Source organism: Orycteropus afer, unplaced genomic scaffold, assembly GCF_000298275.1.
Source record: "Orycteropus afer afer isolate SDZICR_OR568_19922 unplaced genomic scaffold, OryAfe1.0 scaffold00468, whole genome shotgun sequence".
Classification (NCBI taxonomy): domain Eukaryota; kingdom Metazoa; phylum Chordata; class Mammalia; order Tubulidentata; family Orycteropodidae; genus Orycteropus; species Orycteropus afer.
The window spans coordinates 1869539-1884084 of record NW_006922055.1 but is presented as its reverse complement, the minus strand read 5'-3'; the positions used below and the strand labels follow the sequence as shown (position 1 = coordinate 1884084).

The 14546-nt window shown below is 39.4% G+C and overlaps 1 protein-coding gene across 1 annotated transcript in view; it reads left to right on the top strand.

Moving 5' to 3' along the window:
- The first annotated feature begins 3380 nt into the window (after positions 1 to 3380).
- The window catches only part of ACP1 (acid phosphatase 1), a 42109-nt gene continuing 30943 nt past the window's right edge, over positions 3381 to 14546 (top strand). The window contains exons 1-3 of the mRNA XM_007954635.1: positions 3381 to 3423; positions 10110 to 10183; positions 10262 to 10375. Coding sequence (XP_007952826.1) covers positions 3381 to 3423; positions 10110 to 10183; positions 10262 to 10375 — 231 coding nt within the window. The remainder of the gene's footprint in view (positions 3424 to 10109; positions 10184 to 10261; positions 10376 to 14546) is intronic.

Below are 14546 nucleotides of genomic sequence, written 5' to 3'. Positions count from 1 at the left end.
TTGACTGCTAACCAGAAGGCTGGTGGTTCAAACCCACCAGCCACTCCTTGGAAGGAAGGTTGGACAATCTACTTCCATAGTGATACTGCCTTGGATACCCAAGGAGGGGTCGCTGTGAGCCAAGTCGACTTGAAGGCAGTGATTTTTTTTTTTTTTTAGTTCTCAAAATGCAGAGCATTATGTTGTATCACAATGTCATATGCAGATAAGGCAATATCCACAGTGACTTGTGTGACTTTTCTGGCTATTTGCAAAAACCAAAAAAAACAAAAAACAAACTCACTGCCCTGGAGTCAGATCTGACTCATAGTGACCACTCCTTGGGTTTCCGAGGTGGTTATCACTAGGGAAGTAGATTGCACCATCTTCCTTCTGAGGAGTGGCTGGTGGTTCAAAACCATCAGCCTTCTGGTTAGCAGTCCGATGCCTTAGGTACTACGCCACCAGAGCTCCTATTAGAGGCAACAGAACAAACAGTATTTCCCTTTGGCCATATCAACTTTCTTCTATTTTGAAACACCAAAACCTTATTTCCAATAGTGAGCAATCTCCTGAAAATAAAGATTCCCTAAACGGAATAAAAGCATTTAATCATTCTTGATGAGCAAAGATTTTTTGTTATTTTTTAAAATCTTACAAAATATGAAAGGTAGAAATTACATATTTCACTACAATTTTGTTTACATACAATATTAGAGAGCCAAATAACAATTTTTTCCTTAATCAATTTGAACAAGATAAACAGGACAGAAGTTACAACTAATTTTGATTATCCTAACTTCCAACACAGTAATTTGTAAGCACCTCAAAAATTAGTCACTCCACAAGCATTTCAATTAGTCACTCCTCAAGCATTCCAACAAATGCCCAGCACAGTAAATAGCACTTTAAACTACAGAACTGTGATTTCTTTGAATTGTATGTACACAAATTTTCAGACTAGCTCATTATTAATTCAGGCATTTTCCCACATCTTAATAAAAACAAAACAAAAACACCTATGAGAACAAGAATGCAGGATCCATGTTCTATAAGAGAAACTAAAAACTTTATCTCCTAGAACATTCTTAGCCAATCAGACTCTCAAACTCCCTGCGGGCAGGGATCACATCTTTGTATCATTTTTTTTCCAGCTCAGCAAGGAGTAGTGTCAGACAATAAAGTGTTTGATGAAACTAAGTGAAAATGAAACATTTCCAACTGTTTGTTGTTGCTATGTGCCATTGAGTCAGACCTACTGGTAAGCGACCCCTCCTTGTGTTTCTGAGGCAGTGTTACTGTGGAAGTAGATTGCCCAACCATCCTTCCTAGGAGTGACTGGTAGATTTGAACCGCCAGCCTTCTGGTTAGCAGTCAAGTGCCTCCTCTTTCCTTATGGTATTCTGACAACTCAGATAAAGAAAAAGTATTACAGTAACGAGATCCCCAGAGGTACAAAGCACACAGCAGCAGAGTGGTGCCATGTGTTTGATAAAGACGCGGCTCAAACAGCTTACTCTTCCCTCCCTACACAGTGGCCTCTCCACCCCAAGTTGTTTCGCAAATGTTCTCCATGATCACAGGGAGGTTCAAGTGAGAGTGTGTGGAAGGTCCTGCATTTTTGACTTTGATGGTGGTGGGAAAACCCAAAGGTACCTTACTGACATTAGAGCAATGGCATCATCCTTCTGACTCCTGCCCCTGATGTACCAAGGTTAAACCAAACCCTTAACATTCTAACAAAGCATTGAGAATGCCATTTATTAAAACAATTACAAACAGGGGAGAGGTGGTCATATGGCTTCCCAAATTTTAAATATTCACAAATAACTAAATTACAATAGGTAAAATTCAGAATTTAGAAAGAGGAGCTCTGTGAACTAATAAGAACTCAGTTAAACTTCAATAAATTAAACCACTGTGCTCCAGAGTACTGAAAGCTACTTAATCTTCAATGTTGACAGTTTGTGGAGTAATTTCTTTTGACGTGTTAAACAGATTCCCAACAGTAATAGATGCGCAACAGTAGATGGAAGAATAGTAAATAAATTCTCTTCCTTTCACCGACGATTTACCCTCCCCAGCAAAGTTTTTAAAAAGGTAATGGGTGAGGGTGTCTTGTCCCAATTCAAGCGGGGAATCCGCCCAGCATAACCAAATATCTTTACTCACTTGTGCCCCCAGAGCCTTGTCCACACCGGGTGCCCCTCCAGCTCCAAAACAACTACCAAGGAAGAGGAAGAACTACTCTTTACTTGGCTCAGGCTCCGCCTCCCAAAACTATGGAAGGTCCCTAGTGAGCTGCACACCTGAAACAGGTAAAGGAGCAAGTAAACACCCCACTTTTGTCCAGTGTAAAACATCTACTTAATAAATGTTTCCAGGACAAAAATAGCAAAGCTATTTGGGCTGTCAATTAGGGCAAGGCCTTCGCTCCGCTAAATCAGTCTCGTACTTTTTAAAGAAACTCCATCTTTTCAGGTTGGGAGAAACCAACACAGACGATCTCTATGACAGAGCCGGAAGGTGCTCCACTTGTGTGATTTTGTTTGCGACAGTTATGACCGCGCAAAGGGTGCATGGTAGTGGTGACGGCACCGCAGAGGGCTGAAACTGCGGGGTTCCCGGGAAGGGCGCCTCCCCGGATCCAATGTGGACTCCATTCCTAATGCTCTCCCAGGCGGCACCTAGTTTTCTGAGCGGACTTCTTACGTCTGCGCGAGGCTTGACTTTTAAGTTGCTGACGTTTAATAATCACAGAGGGATTTTTGTTCTCGTGGACACTTGAAAGTTGAGAAAGGGCGCGTGGTTTCAATTGTGAGACATCGCCAGTCTTCTTCCGGGTCTTACTCTGCTGGCCCGGAATTGCTGAGCCCCTCAAACTGCGCTAGCCCTCTAGAGACTTGTCCTGAGCCACCCCTCAGCTGCAGCTATCAGGCGCTGGCTGATATCACATCACGTGTTACGGGCACCAGGGTATGCACATCTTTCTCCCCACCTGGCCCAGCCCTCGGCCTCGCATTTGACCTGCGCTCAGATGAATTAATTCCTATCATGCTACATTACATCGTCCAGTACTATTAAGATTTTGGACGTAACTGAGTCAAATGCAACTCTCTCAGCGCTTACACCTTGGTAATCAACATTCTTGGGCGGTGGAAATCAGCAGGAGGGCCAGGAGGCTTGGAGTCCCTCCCCACCTCAGGCTCCGCCCTTTCAGGTGACTCGCGGCCCCCTGTTCTCTGAGGGTTGCGTGTCCGCGGTCTCCCCGCCCCTGGGCGGAGCTAGAACTCGAACTGCGCCGGCGCGCGGGAGCCGGACGCTCATAGCACGCGTGCGCCACGATCAGAGCAAGTTCCGGCTGGCGACTGACTCGTTTGTACTTCTTAATACGTGAGAAAATGGCAGAGCTGGTTCCCAAGTCCGTGTTGTTTGTATGTCTGGGTAAGAGGGTGCTGATTTAATTTCACTGCTGACTTCCACTGGAGGGTTGGATATGGGCTTCTTGGACTGTGGGCTGTGCCACGGAACCACTGAAAGTTAGCGGAAACAGGTTTGGGAAAGGGAGATGGAGACCTTACGAATGGAATAGAAGTAACCTGGGCTCTTCCTTCCGCTTTGCGCTTTCGAATCCCTTTCTCTAAACCAGTGTTTGTTTTATTGCACGTAGCTAGAATTCCGATTCTAGATCCATAGTGCCCTCCTCGACTGCTTACCTAATACTCTTTAATGTACGTGGTATACTTAGGATCCCCTGAGGTCCATGAAAACACTGGTTTGCCTGCGAGTTTCCTTTGCCCGTGCTTTAAAATGGAACTGAGCTAAGAATGGTTTGAGTGGGAAGGTTTCTGATTTTTTCATCGTAAAAGCTGGGCCATGGAGTCCTTAATTCTCCAGTTATCTTTGTGACCTTGGTCCTTGACATCATCTGCCCGTGTCCCGATTTCACCACAAGAAAAATGACGATATTTTATGTACCTTGGAGTGCTTTCTAACTTAGAAATATTCTCAGTTTTAAAATTTCAATACTTAGCCTCCTGTATGCTTAACAGTTACTTTCCTTTAGTTTTCAGGATTCTTCCCTTCCAGGAGCACAAAATGGTTATATTCCTCAGTGTTTCCACCCTATCTCCATCATTTCCTAGAGAGGATAGCCTACTTAAGAAATCTTCTGGTGGGTCTGCACTTTGTGCAGAATAACGGCCCAGTCCTTTTTTACATTGAACCCATAGAAGTCCAGCCTAGCCTTTTCCATTACCTTTTTCCACCTACACCTTCTGAACACTCCTTATCCAGAACTGTCTGCTGTTGGCCAACACATCAGGCATTTAATGTGCCCTTGATTATGTGGTTATTTCTCTCTGGGCAACTCTTTTCCTCTTTGCCTGAAAAGCCTTGTTATATTCTAAGGTCAAACTTGAATGTCTTTCTTTACTTTCCCACTGACAGAATGGTGTGTGGCTTTGCTTGAGGTGCATTGCCTAGGAATTGAACCCTGCAGTAAACCGCCACTGCAGCTTTATGGCCTTTTATAAGCGTCTTTTATTGTACACGTTATAATTTGGTAACCTTTTGAAATCCCAGCTTGATTTAGCTTCCTTAAGGGCAAAAATTGTTGCTTGTTTTTCCTCTGGGAGCTCTGGTAGCATAGTGGCTAAGGCACTTGACTGCTAACCATAAGGCTGAGGGTTCAAACCCACCAGCCACTCCTTGGAAGGAAGGTTGGGCAATCTACTTCTGTAGAGATACTGCCTGGGAAACCCAAGGAGGGGTCGTTATGAGTCGGGTCCAACTTGATGGCACATAACAACAACAGCAACAACATTTTTACTCTATTTCTAACTTTAGGACAGTATCTGCCACTTACTAGGTTAGTTTTAGAATTAAAGTTCTATGAGAGAAAAAGTAAAAGGGTCACCTTGTCCTGCCTTAATAGTGGGCTATCACTTGATTTTTAAGATCTCCACTGAAGGCACTTGACTTCTAACCAGAAGACTGGAGGTTCAAATCCACCAGTCACTCCTCAGAAGGAAGGTTGGGCATTCTACTTCTGTAGTGATATCACCTTGGAAACCCAAGGAGGGGTCGTTATGAGTTGGGTCTGACTCAGCTGCACATAACAACAACAACAACATGACTGAAGGCTGACTGATAGAGTCAATACGTTTTACACAGCAGTTCTGCTCAGATTGTGCACCAAATAAGATTCCATTGCCTTGTTTACTTTTACTTCATGTTCTTGATTATGCTCTTGGTACCATGGTAGCTGCTAATGAGTGTATGTTTGCATATATTTGTCTTCAGTATTACTCAACAGTTTTCTTTTGATCACCTACTGTATACCAGGTGTTATAGATTGAATTATGTCCCCCAGAAATGTGTTGTAAATCCTAACCTTTATGCCTGTGTTCATAATCCTGCTTGGGAATGGGTTGTCTTTGTTATGTTGATGGGCACAAAGAGTATAGGGTGTTTTTTGAGTCAATCTTTTTGAGATATAAAAGCGATTAAACAAGCATATGAAAAGCAGAGATGAGGATAGAGATGTCAAGCCATGTGAAGATTGCCCAGGAACAGAAATTCAAAGAGAGAAGGATCTTCTTCCAGAGCTGGCAAAGAGAGAAAGCCTTCACCTAGAGCTAGCACCCTGTATACACATTTCTACCTTCCAAAACTGTGAGAAAATGAATTTGTTTGTTAAAGCCACCCACTTGTGCTATTTCTGTTATAGCAGCATTAGATGACTAAGACATCAGGCACTGTTCTAAGTGATAGGCGTATAATAGTGAACAAATCAGATGAAAATACTTTCACTTCTAGATCTCACATTCTGTCAGCAGCGAACAAGTAATTGGTGTACTCAGGTGGTGGTAAGTATTGGAAAAAAATAAAGCAGGAAAGGGAATGGGAGCGTAGTGTAGTTTTAAATAGTGATCAGTGAAGACTTTAGGTACAATTTGAACAAATATTTAAAGAGATGAGGATGCAAGCCTAGTAGGTATTTTTGGAAATCAACCTGGATCTAAGGGAAAGCAGGAAAAAAGTTTTAAAGTGAGAGTGTCCTAGCCGTGTACAAGAAACAGCAAGGAGCCTGGAGTGATGAAGTAGCCTTTCTCGGTCAAGATTCCTCATTTGAACCTGGAACTCAGGGTAGTTGAGTGCTAATTTTCTCAATGTTCCTATGGATAATATATAGTCAGTACCATTTTAGATGATAGAGGGAAAAGTTAATTCATTATGTACAGTGATTGCTTTTTTAGGGCAGGAGTCTGCAGACTTATGGGCCATACCTAAGTTATAGCAGGAAGGCAGCCCTAGAGAATACCTAAATGATTGAGTGTGGCTGTCTTCCAATAGAACTTTATTTAGAGACTGAAATTTAAATTTCATATAATTTTCATGTGCCGTAAAGTACTCTTCTTTTTAGTTTTTCAGCCATTTAAAAATGTAAAAATTATTCTTAGCTCTGTGGGCTGTACAAAAAAAGGTGATGGCTCTGGTTATGAGCAATAGACTTAGGACCCCTGCTTTAAGGTATAAGGGGTTCATATCTTGTTAGGCCTTGTAAGAACTTTGGCTTTTACTCTGAATAAGAAAAGAAGCCACTGAAGAATGTTGAGTAGAGGTGGTAGGAAGTGATCTAATTTAAGTCTTAAAAGAAGCATTCTAGCTCATGTGTGAAGATTCCTCCAAGGGGAAGCAAGAGTAGAGGAGGGAGACTTGATAGGACACTACTGCAATGATCTAGGCAAGAAGTGACCCTGTGAGCTTGGACCAGAGTGTTAATGGTATGCGTGGTTCATGGTCATGTTCTCTCACTGTGAGATAAATACATAGGGTGTGTGTGTGTGTGTGTGTGTGTGTGTATGCATGTATTTTGTGTGGAGGCATATATATATAGGAGCTCTGGTGGTGAAGTAATCAAGGCATTCAGCTGCTAATCAAAAGGTCAGTGGTTTGAACCCACCAGCAGCTTCATGGGAGAAAGCTGAGACAGTTTGGTTCTGTAAAGATTTACAGCCTTGGAAACCTTCTGGGGCAGTTCTGCTCTGTCCTGTAAGATCACTATGAGTTGGAATTGACATGATGGCTGTAGATACAGACTGAAGTGTAGAGCTGCGTCATGGTTTCCATTGATAAGGCTAATAGCAGAAAAGAATTATTTTGGCAAGATCACGTGTTTATGTTTTAGTAAGATAAAGGCTTTCTGGAGAATAGAAGCGGTTAATCATGCCCCAGTCAGGGTTAATCATGCCCCAGTCAGCGTGTGTGTTTGCAGATAATAATGTATTAGTGGTGTCAGATTACTTTTTTCCTTTAGTTAAACAGATACTAATTGAGTGCTTTGCCATACACTGTGCTAGCTGCTGAGGATACTCTGATGAAAAAAATAAACATTCCTTTATAGTGCTTAATTTTTTTTTTCCCCTCTTTTGTTAGTCTCTATCCTTGAAATGAAGGAGCTCCAGTGGCACAGTGCCTAAGGCGTTTGATTGCTAACCAAAAACTTAGCGGTTCAAACCCACCAACCACTCTGTGGAAGGAAGACGGGGCAATATACTTCTGTTCTACTGCCACCTCCTTAATTGAGGTTTCTACCTATCACTTGGTGTTTAATGTTAGCCTCTTAAGTAGTTTTTGTCTTCAATATTGTGCTCTCCTAACGTTTCCTTGACCCTGCAAGTTATTTTCCTAAATTGTGGGAAGAGTCTGTGTCTTAAACAACTTTTTATATTCAGGCCCTAACAAAGTACTTGGACCATTAATAGTAGGTATACTGAACCATGGTTTTTGGAATGAATATGTCATACAAAGTTCAGTTTGTTCCCACATTTTAGGTCTCCCATATACCAGGTTCATCAGCTCATATTAGCTTAATCTCTATACATGAAACATGGTGGTGGCAACTTCACAGACTAATTCATGCAATTAATTCTCTTGAATTTAAGTGTCATTCTGCTTTTGCCCAGTATGATCCTCTTCATCCTTCGAAGATCAACTCTAATTTTTTTTTCCATGCTACTAACAAATTTTATTATCCTGTGTGTTTTTTTTTTTTTTAATCTTTGTTTTTTTATCCTCATCTACTATATTGCTTGTGTATCAGCATTTATGTTCTTTTTATTATAGCTAACTATCTGCCTTCATTAACTGCTCGGCACATGTTTTGAATGGAGAATTTGTGTCTTTCATCTTTCTCAACAGTATTCTTAGCACAGGGCTTTGCACGTTGTTGTCAATGAAGTTTGTGGTTAATTATTAATACCTAAATACATTTTGTTTTTATATTGTTTCATGAAACAATATCTGCCCTTATGTCTAATATGTTTGAAAATACATATATTTAAATTCCATTCTATTTCATTTTAAATTAGACTGGTTTTCTTCATAAAATTAATTTGGGAGGATTCCATCCTTTTTTATGTTCTGGAATAGTTTGAGTAGGATTGGAGTCAGCTCTTTTCTGAATGATTGGAAGAATTCTCTAGTGAAGCCGTCTGGGCTAAGACTTGTTTTGTTGTTGGTAATTTTTTTGTGACCTGTTCAGTTTCTTTTGTTATGGGTCTGTTCAAATTTTCTACCCCAGTGTGTTAGTTTATGTAACTAGTGTGTTTCTAGAAATCTGTCCATTTCTTCTAGGTTTTCAAATTTGTTGGAGTACAGTTCTTCATAGTATCCTGGTACTAGTCTCTTTATTTTTCTTAGTTCTATCGTGACGTCACCCATTTAATTTCTTGTTTGTATTATTTGCATCTTCTCCTCCTTTTCTTTTGTTAAGTCTGCTGGTGCTTTGTCAACTTCATTAATCTTTTCAAAGAACCACCTTCTAGTCTTGTTGATTTTTTTTTTTCTTCTTTTTTTTATTGTCTGTCTACTGTTTCATTTGTTTCTATTCGAATCTTTATTATTTCTTCTGGTGACTGTATACTTTTTGCTGCTTTTTTTCCCTAGTTGTTGGAGATGTTGGGTTAAGATGTTGATTTTGGCTCTTTTTTGATGTTTGTATCTATTGCTGTAAACTGCCCTCTGATCACTGCTTTTGCTGTGTACCAAAGATTTTTGTATGTTATGCTTTCATTTTCATTTAACTTAGAGAATTTTTTAATTTCATTTTTTATTTCTTCTATTACCTAGTCATTTTTGACAAGGATGTTACTCAGTTTCCACATGTTTGCTCTTTTCTTCCTGGTGTTGATTTCTAATTTTACAGCATTGTGATCTCAGGAGATACATTGCAGTATCTCGGTGTTTTTAAATTTATTGAGGCTTTGTGGCCTAACATATGGTCAATCCTGGAGAGTGTTCCATGTGTTCTGGAAAAAATTGTATGTTTTGCTGTTGTTAGATGAAGTGCTTTGTAGATATCTATAAGGTCAAGTTGATTGGTCATATTGTTGAGTTTTTCTGCATCTTTGTTGAGTTTCTTTCCAGTGCACATGGAACTTTTAATGAAAGTGGTGTATTAAAGTCTCTTACTTTGACTGTGGAGTCATCTATTTGTCTTTTCAATTCTGTTAAAGTCAGGTTTATGTACTTATGTATTTCATTGAGTGCATAGATACTTATTATGGTTATGTCCATAATATTGTTCAGTTGATCCTTTAATTATAATGTAATGTCCTTCCTTGTCTCTTATGATTCTTTTTGTCTTAAAGTCTATTTTATTAGAAATTAATATTGCCACTCCAGCTCTCTTTTGGTTACCGTTTACTTGATATATCTTTTTCCAGCCTTTGATTTTTCATCTGTTTTTGTCTTTGTAATTAGACTGGTTTTCAACCCACTTCACTGATTTCATGACTTGCTTCTGGGTCATTAGTAGCAGCCTGAAAATTAGTGATTTTATTTCGTAATTTTTTTTTCCTGATGTCTTTATTCTTATTTTGAGTACTTAAATGGTTGGTGTCAAGTCACAGAATGGGTTTGATAAGTTGTTCTCTATAAGGTTTTTACCATTCACTGGATTATATCAAATAGTGATTGTCATTTGTTCTTTCTTAGGGAAGATTCAGTCATTTCCTGATAAATGTGTGAGGTAGTTTACAGAATTGTAATATAATAGAAATCAGCATCTGTCCTTTCATCAAATCTAAGATGCTCACTTACTGCTTCCTCTTTTTTTTTTTAAGGTAACATTTGTCGATCACCCATTGCAGAAGCGGTTTTCCGAAAACTTGTAACTGACCAAAATCTTTTAGATAAAGTAAGTATTGTTCAATATCTTATAGAAGCCAACTGTTTTTTGAAAAATGTGAACAAAAGTCTTCTTTTTCCCCTGCAGTGGAGGATAGACAGTGCAGCAACATCCACGTATGAAATAGGAAACCCTCCTGATTATCGAGGGCAAAATTGCATGAAGAAGCATGGTATTCCTATGAATCACATTGCCCGGCAGGTACCGTACTTTAACATCAAAAAGCACATGTATATGTTTTGTGTTACAGTGGACAATTGACAGTGGTGCTGTTTCTAACTGGAATGTGGGCCGGTCACCAGATCCAAGAGCTGTAAGCTGCCTAAGAAATCATGACATTAACACAGCTCATAAAGCAAGACAGGTAGAAAAGATCTTACTTAATTTCTATTAAGTAGATTCTCATAACTTGCATAAGTTGCAAGAGGCTTGCTCAAAATCAATACATTTCTTTAGTTAGAATGACCTAAGATGTAGCTGCATTGTGACTGTTTTGTATCACTTCCTGTTCCATAGTTTTGAAACACTTGTATGATCTTGGAATTTACTTATTGTTATTATAATGTAGGTAATAGTTCTACAACTTACAGTGTAGAGAGCCCTGGTTAAGAGCTAGAAGACCTGAGTTGTAGTCACCATTTTCACTTCTGCCTCTGTAATTTTAAGTGATTCATTTGGGCTTAGTATAAGTTAAAAGGTGACATGATAAATATTCTGCTTCCCAAGTTTGTTGGTAGAATAAAGTTACGTAATGTATATAAAAAACATTTTATCAACTGATGTGCCTTAGAAATACGTTGTTGTGTTGTTATGTGCCATTGAGTTGAACCTGACTCATAGCAACTCCTCCTTGGGTTTCCGAGGTGGTATCACTACGGAAGTGGATTGCCCAACCTTCCTTCCAAGGAGTGGGGTAATAATGATATGATGGACCCATAGTTACAGCCTCACCATGTCAAACTTACATTGGAAATCCAATAAAGTAATAACCAAGACCTGTATTTTCATATGAAGATAACCTTATTTTTCTATTATAAATTAGAAGATATAGTTGCTTTTTTAGGGTTCTTTAGTATTCACATAAATAAGTTGATAAAAGTAATCTTATCCTTTAAAATAACACTTATATTGAAATTTCAATATCCATATTGTGTTTTTCTTTTATATGATACTGTTTTAAAGACACTCAGAGTTTGGAAATAATTTGGAAGATGTCAGTGATCCTATAACCATTTCATTTTTGAATTACTTACTGCTTTGAATTTTTTATTTATACTATGTGTTTTCAATAATGGAAGGCATGTTGAAATCAAGGGGAAAAAATTTCTTTTTACGTAATAAGGATTTTGATACAAATATATGGGACACACATGTCCCACGTGGACTCCTGGTAGGATTGGAAGGATTCTTCAGATTAACATGGTTATACAGGTTCCTGCCAGGTGGCAGCACATAGTACAACTGGGATAGCAGGTTCCCAAGAAACTTGAGAGGCTGAAAGTGTTGATGGGCAATATATGTTCCATGGGTCATGGACTGGATAAACTAAGTTTGACAGAGTTTGCCACATTCTTCTGATCTTTTGTTCTTTTTACAAAGTAAAATAAATGCTATTAAAGTTTTCGCGTTTCTCCCTCAAAATAGTCATTATCCTGAAATTGGTGTGTATTTTTTCCATGTTTTCATTCTTTTGTTATATGCTTATATTCTCATAAAAACATTCATTTGTACAAAAATATTAATTGAACATTTAGTGTCCAGCTCTGTTTCAGGTCCTGGGCATACAGCAGTAAACAAAGTAAAGTCCTGTTCTTCTGTAGCTTGTTTTGTCCAGAAAAGTTAAACAATAAACAGAGAAACAGTTATTCATTGTGTCAGGTTGTAAATATGTGTGTTGAAGCTGGCTTGTGCGAGTTCACCAGAGCATTATTGTTTGCATCTTTTTCAGACTCTACATTGAGTGACTTCATGTCATGTTGGTAACATGGGAACAGGAAAGTAACAATGATGGGAGTATTTGCACTACAAAAATTGGCAAACGGTGCATATCAGTTCTTTTTTTTTTTGTAGGGATAGGAAGAGAACAGGTGTTCTCTTGATGACCCTATGTGTTACAGAGTGGAATTGCTTAATAGGATAATCTTTATGGAAGCAGATTGTTTGGCCTTTCTTCCGTGGCTCTGATGTTGTTCTTAGGTGCCATTGAGTCATCTCTGATCATAACAACCCTATGCACAGCAGAACGAAACACCCCCCAGTCCTGCACCAGCTTCATGATCCTTGCTATACTTGAGCCCATCATCGCAGCCACCATGTCAATCCATCTCATTGAGGGCCTTCCCTTCTTTTGTTGACCCGCCACCTTACCAAGCATGACATCCTTCTCCAGGGAATGGTCCCTTCTGACACTGTGACCAAAGTAGGTGAGGTGAAGTCTGGCCATTCTCGCTTCCAAGGAGCATTCCAGCTGCACTTCCTCCAGGACAGATCTGTTAGTCCATGGTACTTACAGCATTCTTCACGAGCACCACAAATCAAAAGTATCCATTCTTCTTCGGTCTTATTCATTTTCCAGCTCTCACATGCATGTGAGGCAATTGAAAATATTGTGTCAGGCGCACCTTAGTCCTCAAGGAGACATCTTTGCTGCTCTGCACTTGAAAGAGGTCCCTTGGAGCCAACTTGCACAGTGCTACACATCATCCAATGTCCTGCCTGCTGCTTCCATTGGCATCGATTGTAGAACCAAGCAGTGTGAACTCTTTGCCAACATCAGTCTTTTCTCCATTTATTGTGATGCTGCTTATAGGTCCATTTGTGAGGATTTTTAATTTTCTTTATATTGAGATGTAATCCATACTGTAGACTGTATTCTTCAATCTTCATTAGTAAATGCTTCAAGTCATCCTCACTTTCAGTAAGCAAAGTTATGTCATCAGCGTATCACAGGTTGTTAAGGATTTTTCCTCCAATCCCGATGCCATGTTCTTCTTCATATAGTCCCAACTTCTCGTATTATTTACTTGGCATACAGATTGAATAAGTATGGGGAAAGGATACAACCCTCATGCACTCCCTTCTTGATTTTAAACCATGAAGTATTTAAACAACAGCCTCCTGGTCAATGTACAGGTTCCTTATGAGCACAATCAAGTGTTCTGGAATTCTCATTCTTCTCAGTGTCATCCACAATTTGTTAATGATCTATACAATCAAATGCCTTTGCATAGTCAATAAAACACAAGTAAAAATCTTCTGAATCCAGCTTGCATCTCTGGAAGTTCTCTGTCAGTATGCTGCTACAACCATTTTTGAATTGTCTTCAGTAAGATATTACTTGTGTGCGATATTAATGATATTGTTCGATAATTTCCACATTCTGTGGGATCACCTTTCTTTGGAATGGGTACAAATATGGATCTCTTCCAGTCAGTTGGCCAGGTACCTGTCTTCCAAATCTCTTGGCATAACCGAGTGAGTGCCTCCGGTGGGGCATCTGTTGAAACATATCCGTGGGTATTCTGTTAATTCCTGGAGCCTTGTTCTTCGCCAGTTCCTTCAGTGCAGCTTTGACTTCTTCTTCAGTACCATTGGTTCTTGATCATATGCCATCTCCTGAAATGGATGAAGATCTACCAGTTCTTTTTGGTACACTGACTCTGTATTCCTTCTATCCTCTTTTGATGTTTCCTGCATCATTCGATGTTTTGCCCTTAGAATCTCTCAGTATTACAACTTGAGGCTTAAATTTTTTCCTTAGTTCTTTCATCTTGAGAAATGCTGAGCATGTTTTTCTCTTTTGATTTTCTAACTCCAAGTCTTTGCACATTTCATTATAATAATTGGTCATTATAATAATTGGCTTTGTCTGCTCAAGCTGCTCTTTGAAGTCTTCTGGTCAGCTCTTTTATCTTGTCTTTTATTTTGCTTTAGTTACTCTCCACTCAAGGGCAATTTCCAGAGTCCCTTCTGCCATCCATTTTGGTCTTTTCTTCTTTTCTCGTCTTTCAGTGACCTCTTGGCTTTCTTTATAGATGATGTTCTTGATGTCATCCCACAGTTCTTCTGGTTTTCGGTCATTGGTGTTTAGTGCATCAAATCTGTTCTTTAGATGGTCTCTCGATTCAGGAGAGATATATTCAAGATCATATTGTGGCTCTCGTGGAGTTGTTTTAATTGTCTTTAACTTCAAGTTGAACTTGCGTATGAGCAGTTGATGGTCTGTTCCACAATCAGCTCTTGGCTTGGTTTTGGGTGAAGGTATTGAGCTTTTCCATCTCCTCTTACCACAGATGTAGTCAATCTGATTCCTGTGTATTCCATCTGTTGAAGTCCACGTGTATAGCCACCGTTTGTGTTGTTGAAAAAAGGT